General features: G+C 44.3%; 1 protein-coding gene across 1 annotated transcript; it reads right to left on the minus strand.

Moving 5' to 3' along the window:
• Nucleotides 1-1,116: 1,116 nt before the first annotated feature.
• LOC125531352 (replication protein A 70 kDa DNA-binding subunit-like) lies at nucleotides 1,117-4,285 on the minus strand. Its single transcript, XM_048695790.1, has 8 exons — nucleotides 3,325-4,285; nucleotides 3,039-3,243; nucleotides 2,575-2,748; nucleotides 2,203-2,482; nucleotides 2,019-2,118; nucleotides 1,817-1,938; nucleotides 1,645-1,723; nucleotides 1,117-1,566 (listed from the first exon to the last, which is right to left on the minus strand). The coding sequence occupies exons 2-8, from the start codon at nucleotides 3,039-3,041 to the stop codon at nucleotides 1,530-1,532; spliced, it is 795 nt and encodes a 264-aa protein (XP_048551747.1). The 5' UTR covers nucleotides 3,042-3,243; nucleotides 3,325-4,285; the 3' UTR covers nucleotides 1,117-1,529.
• Between the last annotated feature and the right edge of the window lie 14,110 nt (nucleotides 4,286-18,395).

The following is an 18,395-nucleotide window of genomic DNA, read 5'->3' on the forward strand; positions in this document are numbered from 1 at the left end:
AACGCTTAGCTTTTTTTTATTCCTCGGTGTGTTTGTATTTATGAATGTCTCAGGGGTCTCGCTTGGCCTCAGTCTGCGTTGTGGCCCAGTGAAGCCGGCCCAAGGCAGGCAAGGCAAAAATATTAGTTTCCGTTTGGAATCAAGCTGGCGACCTCCCTCCCCGTCCAGGTAAATTCATCGCAACCGATTGAGCTAGATCAATGTTTGCGTTTAGGTGAAGGTTGTTTTGTCTATTCAATAGTCTCGCCTTGGTTGCTTATAGATAATCCCTTTGGTTGATATACTTTTTTGAGTTTTTAGGTATCAAGGAGCTGACTTAGGAATCAATAAGCCAAGGGTAAGGAACGACATGACAAAAAAATAAAGAAGGAAAATTTAGTTGAGACAACTACATGTCAAATGACATGAGACCTGACAAAGGAATGAAAGAATTAGGAGAGAGAAATAAAAAGGAAGAGAACTTTATTTTTGAGGGCTAGGAAGAGGAGAACTAGACCTGAGATGGAAGGAAGGAAGATACATGGTGGATTATTAATAGGTGATGGGCTGGAATTCAAACATACACGTGACATGAAAAGATACATGGTGGACCAAACGGTGATTTTGCTGCGGCGCCACCGCGGTGCTCTTCACCGACGCAGCCGTCCGTGAGCGGCTCCACCTCCTGGCCATCGTCTTGTGCCGGCCCCGAACCTAGGGTTCCAGCACGGTCGCTTCCTCCGAGTCCAAGCCTCCAAGGTGTACGGCCTCGACTACAATTTTACAGGTAAGCCCCTTCTCCTTTCATTCTTCTTAAGGTTTCATGGTGGGGGCCTAGAAAGATCCATGAGACTACATACTAAAGGAGGAATATGTATTGAAAGCGCCAATGAAATATCAATAAAAGGAATTTAATCATAAAAATTTGTACTTTTTAATAACATTATTACGAGATTAAGAAAATAAAATGCCCATAGATGTATTGTTTTAGTTCAATTTATTAGAGTATTAGTAAGATGCCCGTGCTATGCTACGGAATCACATGAAATAAATTGGAATCACAAAAGTACAAGCCCAAATATGTAGTACTATGATTTTCATCAAGAGAAGGTTAGTCTTTAGTCATATCAAGAAAATCTTTGTTCAACGATGCTACAAACATCAGAGAGTTACATCGAGCCACACACACCATTTCATTTTGATTACACCCATCCTTAGCTAACACATGTCAACAACTATTTGCGACTCAACATGCCTCCAAGCTGTTGCATTTTACTTTACCCAGAGATCACACCAACTTGATATGTTGTTCATGTGGTCTTGGCATTACACTACCTTAAGATTTGACTTCAAAAGTGAAACTCAGTTTCAGTTACAACAAGGATCACAAAAGCACTTTCCATCATTGTCCACGGCACCGTACACCCAAAATTAAGCAAAGTGAAGCAACACGGTTCAAAAGTAGCTCAACCTAGCTTAAGTAACACATTATCCTATTATTCTAAGACTTCACTTTTGCTTCACGACTCCATTCTTCATCTTCTTTTGATTCATGGAGGTGATTGTCCAGCAAGATCATTATTGATCCTATAGAAAATTATTTGTAAATATTTAATATACCGTATAAAGCAAATAGTGGATAACTTCAACCAAATTTTCAATTACCTCTGCCTTAATTCACGCGCTGCTGTGATGTTCGGGTTAAAGTGCATCCTACTAAAGTCTGTAGGATGCAGGCCACGATCTAGTTAATTAAAGACAAAACATCAATATAATAGCAAAATTTATTTTCACGTTATTATTATATGCATAGAAAAATGCATGCACTTAGACTTACCGATGCGCTCTGCACGTAACATTGTTGCCACAACAATAGCACGCTCCTCGGCGAGTTTTTCCCATGCACTTAGATTATTAGTCACCAACTTGTCCCATACAACTAACTTGACAATATTATAGCTACAAAGTCAATTAATATAGAAGAGAAATGTAAGAACTTTGAATCATTTAGATAACTCAAAATCATAAGATACACATACGTGTCATCTAGCAGAACAATATTTCTCACTGGGATCCTCCGATTGTAGAAACCGTCTTTATATCCCATAGAACTTACAAATAAAACCATGCCAATAACATCTAACATTTGAACAGAAAAATATTAATAGTTGATTTGTTACAAAAGAACAGTTAGAACGAACAAAAGGAAACTGAAGCACTTACCAACATATGTATCATTATCTAGGGTGAACTCCCAAACTCTGTCAAAAGGAATAAACGCAGGGAACAATGGGATCAAGCGCTCATTCACATTTCTCAACTCATTAATTGTTGTCACTGAGCTGAAATGGCACACAAATTGACTATCTGCAAACAAATAATCCTGATTCCTCATAATTGGTTCTGCAAGCATCTTCCACACATAATATACCCGCCCCTCTACGAGCAAAGGATCAAACCGATCGACGTCGTCATCATATACTACAGCGGCCATTTTCTTACCCTATTAATAAAAAGATAAAATAGATTGTGACAATCCAATGTTTTAAAATATTATTTGTTGCAGTTGAAACTAAATGTGCACATGAGTACTACCTTATCATCCAATAACACCATGTTAAGCCGCTTTCTACCAGAAGCCAACCTCTCCACATGGAACATGTGGTACACTCGGACACACAAATTCCACCTACTGTAAGGATGCACATCCTCAAGTGTTGGGATGCGTGGCGCTTCAACTCTCTTACGCTTCAGTGACCTCATCTTGTCCTGAAAGAAGAACTGAGAATTAATGTACAAGAGAATATATATCTTGATGCCACCAACTATATATATTAGAGCCTCCCCGAAAAAGTATGTGAATCAAAAGACATATCATCAGCCCAAGCACAAATTCAGAAGTGAATAAAATTTAGTATATACTTCTTCAGCATTTATAAGTAGTTGCACAACTTTTAAGCCAGACTTAAAAATTTCTGGAATGAGCAACCATGGAATAGTGAAATGAGATAGGAACATGGCATGACTGAAACTAAGGGTTGCAATCAATTTGAGATCACCATTCTTGTTCAATACCCTTCGAGCTCTCTCCTTGTTCAAAGCCTTTGATCGATGTGAGGATACTGTGAGTAGGAAAACTTGCAGCTAACTCGTTTAGAACATCTTCATCATCTGAGGATGTTCCACTCAAGGTTCTTGAGTTGGATGGCTCATGTGTTACCAAGCCTGTTGGAGCGCTCTTTGTGTTGTTATGTTCATTTACCACTGTTACAAATATTGCAATGTCAGCTATAATGTTTAGTTTATATATTTAATAAGAAAAACGTTAAGGGACAGGGTAAGAACCTTCTTTTCCTTTAGCAGACTGTTGGCTGGGACAAGGCATTTTGCAAATGAATCTTTGTTTACGAGAAGTTATGAAGTTAGCAACCTTGGTCGCTGGCCCCGGCGGGTGAGCCCTCTGCAAATCAGCGGTTGCTGGCTCCAGAAGTTCTTTTGGTGTGGCCTCCTCCCTCTAGAAGTTCTTTTGGTTAATGTAATATCTGAATCAGTGATCTTTGGCAACTTTGCTAGTTTCTACTTTCTAGTGCCCCCATTTGCAACAGCCTGTGGAATTGGTACACATGTCAATTGCTATAATAGGTGGAAAGAGCATGTTTTATAGACTTTTTTCCAAGCATTATCTGACAATAACAGACACTGTAGCAGCATTTGAAATTCTGAATTATACATAATTTAGCCATATCGGTCTTTTGAATACTCAATCATTAGGCCAATGTCATACGCAGTCCACTCCCTGGTCATACCAGATCAAGAAAATTACAAAATTGACGAAGGTATAAACTAACAGCCGAAATACTTGAAGGTAATGCCTAAATCTATCAAGATTAGGACGAAAAGGGAAGCTCAAAACGCCGGCATCTGCAGTAATATAAGGACCCAAAAGCTTTCGGGAGAGTTCAAGGGCGTCTTATTATGGCGTGGCGAGTGGACAGCGGCTCGGAAGAAGACGGCACCAGGGGAACGAGGAGGAGGCGGGGAGGGGCCGGCGATGAGGGTGGTAGCGGCGTGGCTGGAGCCTGTCGTAAGCCGGCCCGGTAGATTTGCGGATGTGTTCTGTTTCAACAATAAACTGCAATTTTTACTACTAAGCTATAAACAGATTCAGAACCAACATGGTGTACCTTGTGGAGACGTACAGAAAGGAGTCTGAAGTGACCGATGTGCTCGGATGGAAGGGAAAAAGGCAGCGCAGACCAAGACGAACTGCCCGCGCGATCGTGAGGCGGCGCTGCAGTTCCCTGTAAGAGATATACGCACACGGTCTAACCCCTATTCCTTGATCCTTTTCCGTGGTTTCGCTCATAATGATCAATTAAGGCTAGGGGTTAGGGACCTTTATATAGTGTTATTGCAGTTAATTTCAAACTGTATAAACTGCAGATAAATGTTCAGATAAAATCTGTTTAAACAAAGACTCCAGGTTAATTTAACCAACCACGATCATTAGTAACCATTAAGGAGTTTTATCTGCAAACTGCCCCATAAGCACGTACGTGTGAGTTGCACGCTGAATTTGAATTACAATTCGAATTAACAGGCTTTACCAATTCATGGAGCCAATCCCATGAACAACTTGGCATTCCATAATATGTTGTGCCCAGGCTAATATACATTTAGTACAATAAATATTCCAGCATTAATAAATACTGTTTCCAGCATATATGTACCGGTTTCCATGAACTATATTCCATTCATGTATTCCAAGCAATATTCAAGTGCATCGGTAAATTCCATATCGAGGTAAACATATTCCAGGAACTATGTAGTAAAAATGTTGCAAGCCACACATAAGTATTTTCTACATCTCCCACTTGGCTAAAACATTCTAATTCCATAAACGAATACCCATGTTGCAAACATGTTTACAAAATACTTCCTGACTAAGAGGTTTAGTCAGTGGATCGGCAACCATGTCCACACTAGGTAAATAATCTAAACGAATTGTTCTTAATCTATTAACGACGTCACGAATGTAATGATATCTTCTCTTAATATGTTTGGTTTTGCTATGAAACTTGGGATCCTTTGAGACCTTGATTGCCGCCTGGTTATCACAGAAAATAATAACAGGATATGAAGCGCTTTCCACCACCATGAGAGACGCAAGAAACCCCTTTAACCATACACCTTCTTTCACAGCTTCCGACGCAGCAATATATTCAGCCTCCATAGATGAAAGTGCTACAGAATCTTGCTTCTTGCTACTTCAGGAAATAGCTCCTCCTGCTAGTGTAAACAGATAATCAGAAGTCGATTTCCGGTCATCAAGATCCCCTTGCCAATCAGCATCAGTAAACCCCTGCAGCTGAAGATTGTGTCCATTAAAACACAGAAAATAGTCCATAGTTCCTTTGACGTAACGCAAAGTGTTCCTAATCTGTTTCCAATGCTCAGGTCCAGGGTTCACTTGATATCTACTCAACAAACCCACGGCATGGCATATATCAGGTCTTGTAAATAGCATAGCATACATTAAAGAACCCAATGCAGATGAATAAAGAATATTGCTCATTTGTTTCTTTTCCTCAGGAGTTTTAGCACACATTTCCTCACTAAGTTTAGCTCCCCTAAGAATAGGTACTCTAACAGGCTTGCAATTTTCCATAGAGAATCTCTGAAGTACATTATTGAGATACGCCTTTTGAGACAAACCCAACATTCTCTTCCTTCTATCTCTACGTATTTCCACTCCTAGAACATAGGAAGCTTCCCCCATATCCTTCATGTCAAATTTAGAGGATAACCAGGTTTTAACTTCCATCAGTGTAGATTTATCATTTGAAGCAATGAGAATATCATCAACATAAAGAGATAACAAAACAAATTTATTTCCCATTATCTTAAAATAGATACAATGGTCACCTTCCGTCATTGAAAAACCATATGACGTGATTGCATTATCGAAAAGAATATACCACTGACGTGAGGCTTGTTTAAGACCATATATAGACCTGTTTAATTTACAGACCTTCCCTTCATTCCCCCTTTCCACAAAACCTTCTGGTTGGTTCATGTATATTTCTTCTTCCAACATTCCATTTAAGAATGCTGTTTTAACATCCATTTGATGCAATTCCAGATCATAATAAGCGGTTAATGCACTAATGATCCGTATGGAGGTAAATTTAGCAACGGGAGAAAAGGTTTCTACAAAATCAACTCCTTCCATTTGTGTAAATCCTTTAGCAACAAGCCTTGCTTTATACTTATCCACCTGACCAGTCGCATTCAGTTTCCTTTTAAAGATCCATTTAGAACCAATAGACTTTCGATTGTTTGGTAATTCAACTAATTCCCAAACATTATTTTTCCTCATAGAGTTTAATTCTTCCTGCATGGCTTCCATCCAAAGATTTGATTCAGGACTTGCCAATGCAGCTTTGAATGATTTTGGTTCTTCCTCTAAGTTCTGAATTTTAGAGTGCACTTCCCCCAGAAAAACAAAATACTCATCTAAATATGCAGGTGGTTGTGTATTCCTCCCACTTCTCCTAGGCATGCTATTCGAAATAGAGTTAGTAGATTGACTAGCATCATTATTTTCCTGAACTAGAGGTTCAGTTTCAGGTAAAGAGATATCTTCAGGTTCTACTAATAATTCCACCCTAGCTCGTTTAGCACGGCGAGGTGTATCCTGATCAAGAAAAACTGCATCTCCACTTTCAATCAATTTCTTTCTTTGAGGATCCCAAAAACGGTAACCATTAGAACCTGATGCATAACCAATAAAAATTCCTGGGGTACTTTTAGATTGTAGTTTGGTGCGCAACTGGCTAGGTATCCTTATTTGAGCATTACACCCCCAAACTGCCAAATGGCGAAGTGAGGGCTTCCTTCCCTTCCAAAGCTCATAGGGTGTTACCCTTACAGCTTTAGAAGGTGAGTGATTCAATAAATATACAGCAGTGTGAAGTGCCTCTCCCCAAAAAGACAATGGCAAGTCAGAATAAGCCATCATAGACCTAACCATATCCATTAAAGTCCTATTCCTTCTTTCCGCCACTCCATTCTGTTGTGGAGTATATGACAAGGTATAGTGATGAATAATGCCATGTTCTTTGCAGAAATCATCTAGTATTCCTGACGTGTATTCACCACCACGGTCAGTTCTAAGTATTTTAATTTTCTTGTTTAGCTGATTTTCCACTTCCGCTTTGAACACTTTAAAAGCATCAAATCCTTCTGATTTGTGTTTAAGCAAATACACATAACCGTACCTTGAATAGTCATCTATGAAAGTGATAAAGTAGATTTTCTGCCCTCCCAAAGTGGGTGTGGAAAATTCCCCACAAATGTCAGAGTGAACAATGGCAAGCTGTTCTGTTGATCTATTTGCTTTGGGAAAAGGCGACCTTGTCATTTTACCCATAATACATGCTTCACAAATACCATAATCCTCCCACTTAAAGTTCAAAATTCCAGAACTAATAAGTCTCTTAATCCTATTCTTAGATATATGTCCAAGTCGCAAATGCCACAAGTAAGATTCGAAACAATTATTCTGTCCATTTATATTCCTCACAACGGAGTTATCTTCGCCTACTAAGCAATTATTTTCCATGATGTCATTTAGAAAATATAGTCCATCATGTCTATCGCCTGAATGTACTAATCTTCCATTTAAGACAATTTTAGCCTTCCCATCACCAAAGATAATTTTATACCCAATTGACTCTAGTTTGGACACTGAAACTAGATTCCTTCTCATATTGGGTGAATAAAGTGCATTTTCCAACACTAAGTTTCCTCCATCAGGGAGTTTAAGCACATAGTTTCCAATTCCTAGTATGTCTGCTTTAGCTTGAGTTCCTAAATAGACATGTCTTGTTCCTTTTGGAATTTTTTTGAGTGTGGCAAAAGAGCTAAGTTCTCTAGCTATGTGTGAAGTTGCACCAGAATCTACTACCCAACTATTCTGAAAAGTAGTAGTAAATAAGGATTCAGTGCAAACATAAACATCGGTAATACCTTCAGGGGATTGATTCCCCTTGCGGCTGTCATCCTTGTGAAAATTATCCCTTTCGCTGTTCGGCTTCCTCCTCTTGGTGCATTCTGACCTGAAGTGGCCTGTATTACCACAATTATGGCACTTGTAGTTCCTCTTGTCAATCTTCTGAAAAGAGTTGTTGTTGTTGTTGTTATTTCCATGCTGCTCCCTGTCCCTCCTCTCATCTCTGTAGTTCCTTTGATCCCTGTCACGTTTATAATTGATCTTGTCCCTTAGGTCCGGTCCTCCTCCTCTCTTATTCCAATTCCTCCGGTTCCCATTGTTTTTGTACTCACCAAGGTGAAGCTCTGGCTGATAAGAAGCTTTATCTTTCCCTGAGTTAAGCCTGCGATCCTCCTCCATTAGCAAGTGTTGCCTCAGGTTCCTCATATTGAGTGTGCGTTCTGAATGACAAAAAGAAATCTTGAACTGTTCCCATGATGGTGGCAAAGAATTCAGAACAACCATGACTTGTACTTCCTCCTGGAACGGATAACCAGCAGTTTTTAATTCTTCCGCCAAGACACAGAGCTTGTTGAAGTGTTCATTGACTGTTTTATCACCCATCTTCGATGTCAGAAACTTGTTCACAAGACTAAGCACCTTCACAAGGGAAACTTCTCCAAAATCTTGTTCCAGCCTGAGCATTATTCCACAAGCTGTTCCATCCGACTCATATTCCGCAGCCAACGAATCAGTCATCGAGCCAAGGATATAAACTCTGGCAGTCTTGTTGTCCTTGGTCCATTGCTTCAGTTCATCATTGTATTCCTGCTTTTCTTCATCTGTAGCATCCTCTGCTGGCTCGTTAGGCGCCGGAATTTCAGAAACATAATCAATATTCTCAGCCGTAAGCAAGAACATGATTTTCCTTTTCCAAACCGTGTAGTTTGTTCCATCAAGTTTGTAGGCACGGTCTAACCCCTATTTCTCGATTCTTTTCCGTGGTTCCGCTCACAATGATCAATTGAGGCTAGGGGTTAGGGACCTTTATATAGTGCTATTCCAGTTAATTTCAAACTGTATAAACTGCAGATAAATGTCCAGATAAAATCTATTTAAACGAAGACTCCAGGTTAACTTAACCAACCACGATCATTAGTAACCATCAAGGAGTTTCATCTGCAAACTGTCCCATAAGCACGTACGTGTGAGTCGCACGCTAAATTTGAATTACAATTCGAATTCACAGGCTTTACCAATTCATGGAGCCAATCCCATGAACAACCTGGCATTCCATAATATGCTGTGCCCGGACTAATATACATTTAGTACAATAAATATTTCAGCATTAATAAATACTGTTTCCAGCATATATGTACCGGTTTCCATGAACTATATTCCATTCATGTATTCCAAGCAATATTCAAGTGCATCAGTAAATTCCATATCGAGGTAAACATATTCCAGGAACTATGTAGTAAAAATGTTGCAAGCCACACATAAGTATTTCCTACATTCCCGACCAAGCTTGCCCGCAGGGGGTTCGACCTCGAAGCGGTCGAAGACGGCGAGCGGGCGCGCCGGCAGGGTAAGCGGCCTCCACGCAATCCTGGCACGGCGAGCGAACAAGCCGACAGGGGTTGCAGTTTCCTCGTTTCGGCGACGGTGAGCGGGCGACTCGGCAGTACCGGCGACGGCGAGCGAGCAGGGCAGCGGAAACTGAGTATTCTGGGAGGCAGAGAAGAAAATAGCGAGCATAAGGGATGGGGAACCCCGGGAGTAATATGGCGGTGCGACATCGCAGTTTGAATTTTGAAAGGGAGGGGATGGAGCTGAAGAACGGGGAGTGGGATTGGAGGAGAGAGGCGGCAAGAGATACGGGATTGGGGGAGGAGAGAGGCGGCAAGAGATTCGGGGTCGGGAGAGGTGAGAGGCGGCAAGAGATACGGGATCGGGGGAGGCCATGAGGCTGCTGCCAATGCATGGGTGCTTAGATGAGGTGCTAAGCATATTAAATAGCTTAGCAACTATACTCTCCAATGCATAGGTGCTTAGCTTATGGTTGCTAAGCTTGCTTCATTTAATGATTTAGCAACTAAAACTCTTTATATATTGGTGGGCTCCCTTCTTTTAAATGTTTTGCCTAGGTTCACGCGTTTAGCATTGGTTCTTCATGGAGTCACCACACTCATCTCTCTCCTCTTAAATAACTTGCCACATCAGATTTTTTGTCTACGTGAAAGGCTTAGCACCTGTACAAGGTGAAGCATTGAGAGGGGCCTAAGAGCACGCGATGGGAGAGACCATGTGGACCGATTTTGGGGAGAAAGCCCGGTGCTGGCAGGTGCTTCAGGAGAATAGTAGTACTCAATTAGGATTCTTTTTTTTAGTTCGAGGTGGCTTCACGTAATGGAGAGGCTGGATGGCGGTTCCTCTTGCTGCTGTATATTTTCTTATTTTCATCCCATCAAAGAGGGCAGACGGACCATCAACACCAACTGACTCTTTTAAAGGAGTAAAGATGTATTATTTTAGTTCAATTTATTAAAATATGGATATAGAACAAACTTTTTTCTCCATCGCGTCTTCACATACGACTAGCCTCGCTCGGTTCAGTGACACCCGTCATAATGCATGTGAAGTTCAATTAAGGATTCACGGTCTATCTAACACAAACTACTCAATCTACATGATAACACGGACATATATTAAGTGTGGTGATTTTCCCTATTATATTAGCCGGATGTAAAAAAAATCTGTGTTCAACGCTCTTGATCTCGTCGGATACGAAGAAGGTCTGTCCAATATTGATTAGTGACAACTGGTACCGCGACCACTGGCGACGAGGACAATAAAGAGGACAAGCCGAAACATGGATCTGATGTCATATTTAAATGAAGGATGTGGATATGAGGGTGAGGTATTAGTCATGTTTGTTACTCCTCTGTTCCAAAATATAAGAACGTTTTTGACACTAGTATAGTGTTAAAAACGTTTTTATATTATGGAACAGAGGAAGTATGTTATAGGTATAAAAATGAGGCATGTATGCATATTGAGTGGATAAGGACGCGCGGGGCTGTTTTTCCTGTTGCAATACACGGACATATTTGGTCGTTGATTTTTAAGAGAAGAGCAGTACACGGGCCGTCACCAGTGTTCTTGACGGCCTAAGCCCGTCTTTCCTATGGGACCGCGGTGCGTCTCCGTTGTGCCCTCTGCGGCGGTTCTATTCAAAGGGTTCCGTAGCGAATCGTCAGTCAAATCTGATTGCAGATTCTGAAACAAAAGTCAAATCCGATTGCAAGGCTTCGCCGACCTCAGTTCCCGTCCGTATCGAACTGCTCCTGCCTATCTATATATGCACCACCCACATCCCGTACTCCCAAGGTATCCATCCATCTCGTACTCCCAAATTGCCAGCCACCGGTTCTGCTGCCGACGCATGGCGATGGCGAAGCTGCGTCGTCTCGTGCGAGGACCCCGCACCGTCCGCGAGGACCGCCTCAGCGCCCTCTCCGACGACTTGCTACGCCTAATAGTGAGCAGGCTGGAGGACACCCGCACCGCGCTCTCGACCGCCGTCCTCTCCCGGCGATGGGCGCATATCCCCCGCGAGCTGCCGGCGCTGGACTTCAAGGTGAGCGACATACTCCCGCCGGAGTACAACCAGTCCGTCGACCTTCGCGAGCGCAACTTGCCGGGTGGCACCGGGAGCCTGGACGGTCTCATGGCGCACTGGGAGCTCCGCAGCACGAGGGCGTTCACCGACAGCATCGCTAGCTTCGTGGCAGCGGACGGTAGTAGCGACGGCGACGCACGCCGGCGCGCCAAGACCCTCCGGCTCGAGTTTTTCTCTACGAACGACGGCGGCTGCATCGATCGCCTGGTCGCGGCCGCCGTCGGCGCGTGGGGGGTGGACGATCTGGAGATTGTCGCCAGGCCAGCGTCCTCCTGCCATCATGACGGTGACGCGCCAGCCTACTGCTTCCCCCACGACCTCCTCGACGACGGCGGCAGGTCACGCATCCGCAGCCTGACTCTGGGCAACTGCACGCTCCCGCCGCTGCGCACCTACTAGGCGCTCACCACGCTCGTCTTGCAAGACGTGGCCGCGTCCACGCCCGTCGCTGTGTACGAGAGGCTGTTCACCGACTGCACACGGCTTGAGGTGCTGCATCTCAAATCTTGCGGCTGCACGGAGGACCTTGACCATCTTGTGGTCGACGCGCCGGGTTCAGCGATCACGGAGCTCCTCGTGGAGGAATGCGCATTTTCAGAGATCACGCTGCACGCCCTCCCAATGCTCGCCCGCCTGGCATGCCTTGGCAGAACCGTGGTGCTCAGGTTCGGCTCCGTTCCTAGCCTCACGCACCTAAACCTCACATTCTGGGAAGATGGCGAACCCCTGGACTTCCTCGGCAACGCCCCAGCAGCCACCACCAACCTCGTCCTCCGCTTCACCGGGCCGAGTAGATGGGTCGTGCCGATGCACCTGGCCACGCCGTTCCGCGGCCTCAAGAGGCTCCTCGTCGCCGACCTGCCTTCGAATTGGGATGTCTCGTGGCCGCGCATCCTCCTCTTCTTCGCGCGGTCGCTCGAGGTCCTGCACATCCACGTGGCTCACTCCGACGATGAACCAGGAGAGGATATATGGTGGCTGAACATACGGAAGAAGCTGCGGCAGCACCGGCACATGAAGGAGCTGGTCATAATTGGATTCGCGCCAACACCGCGCCAGAAACTGCTGGTGAAGGATGCTTTGAGCATGTGCAGATCTTTGCAACGCCTTGTTCTGCTCAGGGATGGCCATGTGCGATACAATGGACTCTGGGAGTGGGAGATGGTCGGGCAGCCAGACTGTCCGTGGAGCGCTGATGATACAATGGCGCTGACAAAACTGATCAAGTCTGCATCCAAGCCTCTCGTCGATGTGATCTTGGGATAATCGATTCTGTTTTCTACTTACAGTATAGATAGTTGTGATGCGTGCCTAGGGTTCCATTAATTAGTTGATTTATATTATGCCTAACTAACAGCCTAAGTACGTGCGATCTACTACCATGTAAAATACATTCTTATGTCCTCAGCTTAGTTTGAAGTGATATTATGTAGTCCACTTCTCGAATGAATGCCGAGTAGCGGATTTCTTTCAGTGCAAACAGCTATTCAGTCCAGAACGTTGTGTTGTTGTCATATATATGTATGCTCTCATGTACGGCTGTTACAACATACTTTTGGTTTTGTCTCATACTATATACACTGAAAGTTGAAAAGATAGGTTTAGTGTTTTGTGTGGGTGGCTAACATCCAGCCTCACGTCTCAATATATAAATGATCAGAATACAATTACATACGTATACAAATACGTGTACATGTATAATATGCTAGACCCTATTTTACATGCCCTTTCAATCTGAACTACATACAAGATTTAGATTGATTCTAAAGCGGTCTAGCATCTGTCGAGTAGCGGGTTTAGTAAATACATTCGCTAACTGATCATCAGTTGAGATAAACCTGACTTCCAGTTTACCAACAGCTACTCATTCTCTCACAAAATAAAAATCAATCTCAATGTGTTTGGTCCGAGTATGAAACACTGGGTTCGCCGTCAGGTAAGTTGCCCCTAAGTTATCACACCATAATATGGGTGTGCGCTGCCGTGTGACTTTAAGTTCTGTGAGAACTGTGTCTATCCAAATGGCTTCGGCTGCGCCATTGGCCAATGCCTTATACTCTGCCTCGGTGCTAGACCCCGAGACTGTAGGCTGCTTCTTGGAACTCCAAGATATAAGATTGGATCCAACAAATACAGCAAAACCATCAGTAGAACACCCGTCATTAACACAACCTGCCCAGTCTGCATCGGTGAATATACTGACTCCAGTAAATCTAGACTTACGAATCCGTAGTCCCGTGTCTAGCGTACCTTTGACATACCTCGGAATACACTTAACTGCTTTCCAATGAACCTTCGCAGGCTGAGACAGGAACTGGCACACTTTGTTCACGTCAAAGGAGATGTCTGGACGAGTGAGTGTCAGATACTGAAGTGCTCCAACTACACTGCGATACCTGAAAGAATTATCGGTACTCAGCAATGCACCACTATGACGCGAGAGGCTCTCGTATGTGGCAAGAGGAGTGGAAGTGGACTTGCAGTTCTCCATGTTGACGCGATGAAGAAGATCAAGTGCATACTTCTTCTGCGTCAATGTCATGCCCCCTGAATGAAAGGACGCTTCCAGTCCAAGAAAGTACTCCAGTCGGCCCAAGTCTTTGATGGGAAAACTTGCAGACAAGGACTGCACAAGGCGATCCACCACAGTAGGTGTAGAACCAGCAATCACAATATCATCAACATACACTAGCATGTATATCTGGATGGCATCATGTGAAAAGATGAACAAGGACGCATCTGCCTTTGAGGGAACAAAACCAAGCTGTGAGAGACGCTGACACAGCCGAGCATACTAGGCACGCGGCGACTGTTTGAGCCAGTAGATAGACCTGTGGAGTTTGCAGACATGAGAGGGATAACGAGGATCCTCAAAACCAATGGGCTGCTGCATGTAGACATCTTCGGCCAAAAAAACCATAGAGAAAAGCATTACTCACATCAATCTGTCGAAGACTCCACCCGCAGGAGACAGCAAGAGAGAGGACCAAACGAACTGTTGCAGACTTCACCATGGGGCTGAAAGTATCTCCATAGTCGATCCCTTGCTGTTGAGTAAAACCACGAGCAACAAGGCAAGCTTTGTGCTTGTCAACAGAACCATCCGGTCGATACTTGGTCTTAAAGATCCACTTGCAGCCCACAACATTAACACCAGGAGTCCGAGGCACCAACACTCATGTGTGTGCATGACAAAGGGCAGCAAATTCCTCAGACATGGCGACACGCCAAGCCGGTTCACCAAGAGCATCACGATGAGAAGTGGGTGCGGCGAAGAATGCACGCCGAGGAGTGTCATACCACACCGTGCCATTCGTGTATGTCTTGGGCTTACGCGTATGATCACGGTGATGGGTGACCATAGTGTGTCCGGGAGCCGCATCATCGGTAGATGATGGCGGCAAGGATGGAGACCCGACCAGTGGCGTCGCGGCTGAACGGTCTTCAGCAGTAGGCGGCACGGGCCGGGGGGGGGGGACGCGTCGGGCTGGGCCGGACCAGGCGACGACGGAGAGCCGGGCGGAGACGGCAGTCCAGGGGACGCGGCTGGCGACCTGGCTGTTGGGGAACGTAGTAATTTCAAAAAATTCCTACGCACACGCAAGATCATGGTGACGCATAGCAACGAAAGGGAAGAGTATCGTCCACGTACCCTTGTAGACAGTAAGTGGAAGCTTTATGAGAATGCGGTTGATGTAGTCAAACGTCTTCACGATCCGACCGATCCAAGTACTGAACGCACGGCACCTCCGAGTTCAGCATATGTTCAGCTCGTTGGCGTCCCACGAACTCCGATCCAGCAGAGCTTCACGGGAGAGTTTCGTCAGCATGACAGCGTGATGACAGTGATGATGTTGTTGCCGACGCAGGGCTTCGCCTAAGCACCGCTACGATATGATCGAGGTGGATTATGATGGAGGGGGCACCGCACATGGCTAAGGGATCAATGATCAACTTGTGTGTTCTAGGGTGCCCCCTGCCATCGTATATAAAGGAGCAAGGGGGGAGGCCGGCCGGTCCTCCTAGGGCGCGCCAGGAGGAGGAGTCCTACTCCTACTAGGAGTATGACTCCCCTTTCCTACTCCTACTAGGAGGAGGAAAGGAAGGGGAAGGGGAGAAGGAAGGAGTGTAGGATCGAAAGTAGGTCTAGAGGGGGGGGGGGAATTAGACTACTTGACCAAATAAAAATCTAGCCTTTTCCCAATTTTAGTTCTTGGCAGATTTTAGCTATCTTAGCACAAGTCAAGCAATCTCCACACAATTCAAGCAAGCATGCAAAAGAGTATATGAGTAGCAGAAAGTAAAGCATGCAACTTGCAAGAATGTAAAGGGAAGGGTTTGGAGGATTCAAACACAATTGGAGACATGGACGTTTTGTCGTGGTTCCGATAGCTGGTGCTATCGTACATCCACGTTGATGGAGACTTCAACCCACGGAGGGTAACGGTTGCGCGAGTCCACGGAGGGCTCCATCCATGAAGGGTCCATGAAGAAGCAACCTTGTCTATTCCATCACGGTCGTCGCCCACGAAGGACTTGCCTCACTAGCGGTAGATCTTCACGAAGTAGGCGATCTCCTTGCCCTTAAAAACTCCTTGGTTCAACTCCACAATCTTGTCGGAGGCTCCCAAGTGACACCTAGCCAATCTAGGAGACTCCACTCTCCAAGAAGTAACAAATGGTGTGTTGATGATGAACTCCTTGCTCTTGTGCTTCAAATGATAGTCTCCCCAACACTCAACTCTCTCTCACAGGATTTGGAATTGGTGGAAAGAAGATTTGAGTGGAAAGCAACTTGGGGAAGGCTAGAGATCAAGATTCATATGGTTGGAATGGTATATCTTGACCTCAACATAAGTGTAGGTGGTTCTCTCTCAGAAAATGTGTATTGGAAGTGTAGGTATGTTCTGATGGCTCTCTCTACGAATGAAGAGTGGGTGGAGGAGTATATATAGCCTCCACACAGAATCTAACCGTTACACACAATTCACCAAACTCGGTGGGACCGAATGGTTAAACTCGGTCGGACCGATTCAGCAAACCTAGTGACCGTTAGGATTTTCGGTGGGACTGAGATGCAACTCGGTAGGACCGATATGGTTAGGGTTAGGGCATAACGTAATCTCGGTGTGACCGATTACACAAACTCGGTGGGACCAATTTTGGTAATAAGCTAACCAGAGAGTTGGTCAGGTAAACTCGGTGGGACCGATTCGCTCATCTTAGTGAGACCGAAATGTTACAAAAGGGAAACAGAGAGTTTACATTGCAATCTCGGTGGGACCGATCGCTCATCTCGGTAAGACCGAAACGTTACGAAGGGAAACAGAGAGATTACAATCCCATCTCGGTGAGACCGAGATCCCTATCGGTGAAACCGAATTGCTAGGGTTTGTGGCAGTGGCTATGACATTTGAAACTCGGTGACGCCGGATAGAAAGAATCGGTGGGGCCGAGTTTGACTTTTGGTTTAGGTCATATGTGGATGTGGGAAGGTAGTTGAGGGTTTTGGAGCATATCACTAAGCACTTTGAGTAAGCAAGCCATTAAGCAACACCTCATCCCTCCTTGATAGTATTGGCTTTTCCTATAGACTCAATGTGATCTTGGATCACTAAAATATAAAATGTAGAGTCTTGAGCTTCAAGCTTGAACCAAACTTTTTGTCCTTAGAATTTTGAGGGATCCACTTTCCTCATCCATGCCATGCCATTCATTGAGCTTTTCCTGAAATATTAATCTTGGGAATAATGTTAGCTCAATGAGCTATATGTTGTTAGGAATTACCAAAACCACCCAGGGATAGTTGCACTTTCAATCTCCCCCTTTTTGGTAACTGATGACAACATATAGATCAAAGCTTCGACAAATGATAATAAGAGTGAAAGATATTATCGCTTTGAGAAGTATGTGAAAAGCAAGAGCTCCCCCTAAATTTGTGCATATCTTAAGATTTGCTTTGGACTGCAAATGCACAATGAGTTAGGATCATGGGTTACTCTTCCATGTCACATACATCTTGGTGGAGCGCTCAAAATGATAAGAATTAAATACATGCACTCATCACCAAGCAAAGTGAATGATCATATAAGGATAAGTAAGATAATATCATCTAACAAGCATAAGTGTAGCTTATGATCAACCACATGATCATCAATGTCTCACAGATAATAGCATAGTATCTCAAGCAATCAAAAGACAAACAAAGTTCAACCACTAAAGCAAGAGAGAATAAAAAGCAACGCTCTCTCTCGAAGCCTATGATCTATACATTTTTCTCCCCCTCTGGCAACAAGTTACCAAAAAGTTCATAGAAAATGCATAGCACTAGAACGTCTCTCAGGCTTGGTCTTCAGGTGGTGGTGTCCGGAGAACGCCAAGGACGAAGGCTTCAGTCGAAGTAGATGGAGCTGCTGGGGTAGGTGCTGGAGCTGGTGGCACTGAAGCTATAGCTGGTGCAGATGAAGTGGCTCTAGTGTCTGGAACAGGCACTGCAGCAGATCTCTGTGTTGGAAATATGCCCTAGAGGCAATAATAAATTAGCTATTATTATATTTCCTTGTTCATGATAATCGTTTATTATCCATGCTAGAATTGTATTGATAGGAAACTCAGATACATGTGTGGATACATAGACAACACCATGTCCCTAGTAAGCCTCTAGTTGACTAGCTCATTGATCAATAGATGGTTACGGTTTCCTGACCATGGACATTGGCTGTCGTTGATAACGGGATCACA

This window comes from Triticum urartu, chromosome 1, assembly GCF_003073215.2.
Source record: "Triticum urartu cultivar G1812 chromosome 1, Tu2.1, whole genome shotgun sequence".
Classification (NCBI taxonomy): Eukaryota; Viridiplantae; Streptophyta; class Magnoliopsida; order Poales; family Poaceae; genus Triticum; species Triticum urartu.

Excerpts from the sequence above, each read along its gene's own strand:
- LOC125531352 (XM_048695790.1), bottom strand. Across the intron at positions 2,119-2,202 it reads AGATAATGATACATATGTTG|ATGTTATTGGCATGGTTTTA; the intron begins GTAAGTGCTTCA and ends TTCAAATGTTAG. Across the intron at positions 1,567-1,644 it reads GCGCGTGAATTAAGGCAGAG|GATCAATAATGATCTTGCTG; the intron begins GTAATTGAAAAT and ends AATTTTCTATAG.